Consider the following 5,835-nt stretch of genomic DNA (forward strand, 5'->3'; position numbering starts at 1 on the left):
AAAACGAATGTCAGTTGTCAATAGAGGCATCCGCGCGGTTTTTGCGGCCGCAGCAAAATGCATCCCTGCTTGTCTGGAGCATCCGCATGTGAGGAAATAATAATAATAATAAAAAGAAAGAGAAAACAATACAAACAACAACAACAACACCAAAGTGGTCTCAATGAAGGTCACATTGTGGCTATTCGCTAAGGGCGGATGGACGTCACCCGAAATCCACCGCGCTCGTTGACCTTTGCTGTGAAGGTGACTTTGTCTCCCTTTGCCCACTGCCGCCGCCGCAGCCACGGCTCGCCGAGGTGCACCCGCTGGTTGGGGTGCTCCGTGCCGGAGGGCTGGATAAACACGTAGCGGTTTGTCACCATGCACACGACTCCCTCCGCATCCCTCATCGACTCCGGAACGTCATTGTGGCAAAGGGGACAGCGCGCCTCCAGGTGCACCAGACCACAGGTGGCGCATTTGGCCGGAAGGAATGGGCAGGCCTCGGCCGCCTCCTCGACTGCGCTCTCCACCGCGGCACGCTGGACACCACAGAAGATACAAAATGCCTCGAACTCAACGTTTACCCGCTGGCATTGGAGACACTCCCACGCCTCCGTCGGGCACTTCTCCTGCACGCAAGGACGCAAGGCCAGACAGTGTTGACACACGTAGCTACAAACATCTGCGTTAGAGTTTTCAGCTCCACATTCCTCACAAATCCATGGCTCTTTGTGATACACACATAATTCCTTCGGGTGGGTCCCGAGACAGTGTCGACATTGCCCCTCCAAAAAGTGTGGTGTTTCAAGCAGCCCACATTTTGTGTCGATGTATTCCAGCAGTTGTTTTGTCAACGCAATGACTCGCCGTACCAACGCATCGTAGGCAATAAACTTGTAGAGGCGGGTTTGTAGGCGCCCGAGCTCTACAGCCACCAGCACACGGCTTTCCTCAATAACTCTAAGCTCCACCTGAGTTTGAAAGGAGCACAGTAATTCTTGAAGCAGCGTTGTCAAACGCTCATTTACCCCGTCACGCTCCACCAGCTGCACAAGTCGCTTCAAAGTCTCAAGTATTACAGAAACACTCCAACCTTCACTTGATACTGGGGGTAGAAATCTGGTGCAGTGCGAGCATATGGCCTCAATAAGCAACGGTTCCACATCGTTGCCACACCCGTCGCAGTGGCGAGAAGCAACGTGTACGCGATCCGCATCACGCATATCCCCCCCACAGTCGCGGCAGTTATTTGACGCAGTTCCGCCCATAGTCATGGCACCGCAATGTGAACAACGGAAAGCCACCTGAGTCTCACCCTTCATCGTAGTTCCAACTACTATTTCCTCGACCAGTGGCCCCTGCTGCAGGGGCGCATCACACTGAAGACATCGTATTGCAAAGGGATTGTCAGACGGTAGCCGACAAGCAGGACAGGAAACAGAAGCACGGTTCTTCCGCACAACCGCAAACGGCAAACACTCTACCTGCGGGCAGTCAGGGCACGCACGGTCCAACGAACTCCGTAATTCCCCACACCCCTCGCAATGCCAGACGACAGAATTTATGGCAGCCCATGCTTCGCGAAACCAACCGCATCGTCTACAATATTGCACCACTCCCCGCCATGCATTTTTTGCATTCAACTCCTTGTTACTAGGGCAAGAGCAATGTCTCTGCTCTATACCTTTTAGGGACTTCGTCACCTTGGCAACAGGGCCAGTGAGTGCCTTGCAGCGGAAACAGAAGTACGTCTGACGGGCGGGGTTGCTTGCGCCGCAGTTGTCGCAGCTCCAGGAACGCCGCACTACAACTGCGGCAATGGCCTCCTTACGGATCCCCTCACCGCATGACTGACAACACCTCCAGCGCTCGTCCTGCGCATTTCCGCAGCCAGAGCAGACCACAAAACTGTTTCGAAGAGCGGAACAAAGACAGTAATTGAATCTATCACTGTTTAGTCGACCACATGAGGCACACTTCCACAACTTGTAGGCTGGGGCCAGCGACGCGTGTCGAGTCAAGACTGGATCCGGGTCACAGCGCCAGACCATCGACAGGTGCTCCACCGTTTCTCTCCTACCCTGGTCACGGGCGAAGCAGAGGGTGTAGTAATTCAAAAACGGAATGCCATTTGTGGAGGGATCCACGCGGGAGAACAGCTCCTTAAGCGCCAAGCTTGAGGATCTTTGCAGATTCCATAGAATGGATGACGTTAGCGGCACCGCAAAGTGTCTCAGAGTCACTGCAGTTTCCAACAGCTGGAGAACCATGTCGGTGTTTATGTCATCCCCAACGTACCTCGCCACAGTGCGCAGGAGTGGGAGCACATGGCCTAGCACAACGCGAGGAGCCGTGTCCTTGGAAAATTCTTTGTCGATGCGTGCGACACGATCGCATAGGCCAGCCACGACGTACTCAATACACTGGCTTACAATCATCCCCGGGTTATGAAAAGACACAAGCGCATGGTACAAAAAGTTCATGTCGGCGGGATCACCAGAACGACCCACGAGTGTACAAACAGCGTGAATCGCAAGCACTGCAGATAGCGGAATGTTAATCCACCCCTCCTCGCGGGACTGGGCCAATCGAAGAAGGGCCTGGTGGGACTGTGGCACATCCCCGCTCCGCACATGGGCCATGACAGAATGTGGAGTTTCACGAAGCATTGGCCGTGCCGCATACGCCTCACGCACAAGTTCCTCACGATGAAGTACAACAAGCACAGCGCTGCCATGTACGAGGCCTTCTTCAATATGCCGCGTCTCTCGATGACTTCTGCTCAAAGCGCGAAAAGCACGCACAATGACCTCAATGCAGTGGCAAGGCACAACGTTGCTAACGGCGACAGCAATGCCACAATTCGCAAGGAACTTGCACTGAACTGAGGCCGTTAACAGGTTGTGCTCCTCCATTGTGCGGTACACCTCGCAAAGCAAGAACACAGGCGCGTGCTTTAGACACGACATAACCTGTATGTACAAATCGCCATCTCTGTCGCTTGCGTTTCCTAAAAGCCAACGAAGTGCAGCTACAGCGCATTCATGAAAACCACCCATGGCCGATTCAACCAAAATAGCACCGGTATGACGCCCTCGAACGACAATAGCCAAATGGTGTAGACATAACTTCACAACCTCCACATTAACTTTCCTCCCACGCAAAATTGAAAGAACAACTGGGGCGACGTGAATTGAAAGAGTTGTCGCCAGAACTGCACGCAAACAGCCTTCATATTTCATATGATCACTCTCTGTGACGGAGTCCAGCAACCCCATGAGTTCTGTCAAAACCGCTCCCTCACTGTCCTCCACCTGCACGGCGTATTGCAGCAGTGAGACGAGCGCCCTTTGAGTCAACTGGCTCCCACAACAGCGCAGCATAAGTTGCACAACATGATGGTAACCATGACGATCCACAGGCTTTCTAACTGTCAGGGACCTTTTTGAAACCTCCGCCTCCTCCCTCGCCCTGCGCCGTGGGCCACACTTGCCAAACTCCTGCTCTGTGTCCTCTTCTTTTTGGCGGTACAACCGCAGGCTCTCTTCAGACGCGGCGAGCAGAGCTGCCAGGGCAGCGCCGCCGCCGTCGTCGTCGTCGTCGTCGTCGTCGCCGCGCACGCGTGACATCCCTGCCGCCGCGGACGTCACTGTCCACGCGGTCCAACAGCGCGTCAGCAACGTTAAGGCTAAAAACGGGGGGAGACGCTCCTGTTGCACCACACGCATGGAACTTTGGAAAAGCTCCTTTGGGGGGAACTCCATCCCAAGTGCAAGCGCGGAATACGGCGGGACCGCTCGGTCTGTGTGCCCAAAAATGGCCCCATGACTTCGCGCCATGTGAAGCGAATTGAACGTCCGACTAGCCGGGAGACGCATACTAACCGCAGAGTAAATTCTTCCACCTCCTGCTGCTGCTGCGCTCTCGTTCTGCTCCCCCAACTGCGCAAGTCTCTGGAGGAGAGGGAAAATGCACAGAAAAAGAAGGGGCCAAAACGCAGTCGACCTTCCGGATGTCGGGTAACGCCTTTAAAGAAGTTAAAAAAAAAAAGGGGGACGAACAAACGTCATTCACGACCACGACACACAGACACAGAAGAGGGGGAAGAGGGGCAGTTTTACTCCTCCTCAGTCATGCGTTTACTGCACAGGCGGCGAGAGGAAAAGGCACACATAATGTTTCACTCCAAAGTGCGGCGATGCACACTTCAAACGCAGCCCTGGAGCACGTCCCAGGGACTGATCAGCCATTTCCGCATGTCTCCCCCCGCTCACTGGAAATCGGAGTGGAGAGCGAAGCAAACCAATCACAGCACTCACAGCAGCGTTGGGGAGAAGAGGAGAGAAGACACAAAAACAACCACAAAAAAAAATAATAGTTGCTTCTCAGCTACGTCCCAAGCGTCAGCTCACTACCCATACTTTGATTAGCGCCTTCATGCAGATTCCGCATTCAACAAAGAGAACAACAACAACAACAGCAAAAAAAAAAAACAATCACACACACACGCACAAAATAAGATAACAACCACACTTTGAATCGTTTCCCTCACCATCCCCAAAGCCAAAAAAATCTCTCCCCCAGAATGACCTGCCCACAGAGGCACCAGATCCCCTACAAGCTTTCTATCAGTGTCTGCTTCCCTAGCGCTGCATCGTTACTACCATAACTACTACTACCACTACTATTGCCGTCAACATAATCCTTAATATCACCATTAACGACGAATACGCGAAGGAAAAAAAAAAGCGTCATACAAGTGTCTCAGGACGCTTATCTTCTGGGAGCGGAAATCCAGGCACCATATCGTGGACAATTTCATCCGGAATAAGTTTATGGCCAGTTGCATTTGTCATCGTACCTCGTTCCCAATTCGTGGGGGAGAACTCAGAGCGCATAAGAGCTCTATTAGGTTCGTGCCACATGATTGGGTTTGCGGGGTCTTTTTCGTCCCATCCACTAAGTCGTTGTGAGGCCGCCATGGTCCAATAAAAAGAATTCATATAGGTAGGAACGCCCAAGTAGAGTAAGCTGGGGAAAAACTTCTTGTCCTCAGCCGTGTAATCCTTCGTTAGCTCCATAAACTTTGACTTCAAAAGCTGACTGCGGTACGTTTCGTACGCGCGGCACACCATCCAGGCCTCCTCAAACTCGTGGCAGTTGGTCGTCCCCCAAGTTACTGGCTTCAAATTTTTAATGCAACGGTGAAATGGCACCCATCGGTGAACGCACTGGTCCCTAAATACAATCGGAACATTGTGCAGTTCCATAAAATTGCGGGACACAGACATTGGGCGGCGCTGGTGGCCGCGGTCTGCACCGAAAGGATCAAGCATGTTCCACAACAATGGGTTGTCGTAGGGGCCCAGATTGATGGGAGGCATCGGGTCCCCGGGCCCCGTCCTGCCGAGATCCTTCAAATACTCCGTCATGGCAAGAACAACTGCTAGAAACCAAAGCAAAAACAAAAAAGAGTGAGCAGCCTAGGTCTTACTTTCCCCCTAGTAGAATACGAGAGGAAGGCAACGCACAATGCGCATACGTTCATTTTCCACGGGTTCCGCCAAGAATCCAGCAAGCTCTTTCCGGTAAGCAAGTGCCATTCCAAGGCAGCTGCACCTTGTGCGTAGTCGTCAAAACACGGAAAAAAAGGAGGTGCCGAAGACGGCATTTAGCCCGACTCCCGTGCGAGGCGGGGGGCGGACCGGGATGTGTGGAGTGGGCATTCAAAACTTGGTCGTTGCGCAACTTCAACAGCGCAAGATTGAAAGCAAGATGTTTTGTCACTCGGGGATCAACTCGGCAAAGCAAAACAAAAGCTCCGCAAGGAGCAGCCATTTCTCTCGCAAG

At 52.9% G+C, this 5,835-nt stretch overlaps 2 protein-coding genes across 2 annotated transcripts, besides 3 other annotated features; both read right to left on the minus strand.

Annotated features, from left to right (window-relative positions):
• The first annotated feature begins 95 nt into the window (after positions 1-95).
• Positions 96-153: a microsatellite.
• Positions 154-188: 35 nt separating this feature from the next.
• Tco025E_08818 (uncharacterized protein) lies at positions 189-3,863 on the minus strand (the record flags this gene model as incomplete). The annotated part of the gene is made up of 1 exon (XM_029375657.1): positions 189-3,863. One exon carries the CDS (start codon positions 3,861-3,863, stop codon positions 189-191), a length of 3,675 nt encoding a protein of 1,224 aa, XP_029224229.1.
• Positions 3,864-4,438: 575 nt separating this feature from the next.
• Positions 4,439-4,517: a microsatellite.
• A 126-nt stretch (positions 4,518-4,643) lies between these two features.
• Positions 4,644-4,672: a microsatellite.
• A 64-nt stretch (positions 4,673-4,736) lies between these two features.
• Positions 4,737-5,417, minus strand: Tco025E_08819 (NADH dehydrogenase; the record flags this gene model as incomplete). Its single annotated transcript, XM_029375658.1, has 1 exon — positions 4,737-5,417. The coding sequence occupies one exon, from the start codon at positions 5,415-5,417 to the stop codon at positions 4,737-4,739; it is 681 nt and encodes a 226-aa protein (XP_029224230.1).
• Between the last annotated feature and the right edge of the window lie 418 nt (positions 5,418-5,835).

The sequence above is a fragment of the Trypanosoma conorhini genome (genome assembly GCF_003719485.1).
Source record: "Trypanosoma conorhini strain 025E chromosome Unknown Tco_14.4_contig_00885, whole genome shotgun sequence".
NCBI classification, from domain to species: domain Eukaryota; phylum Euglenozoa; class Kinetoplastea; order Trypanosomatida; family Trypanosomatidae; genus Trypanosoma; species Trypanosoma conorhini.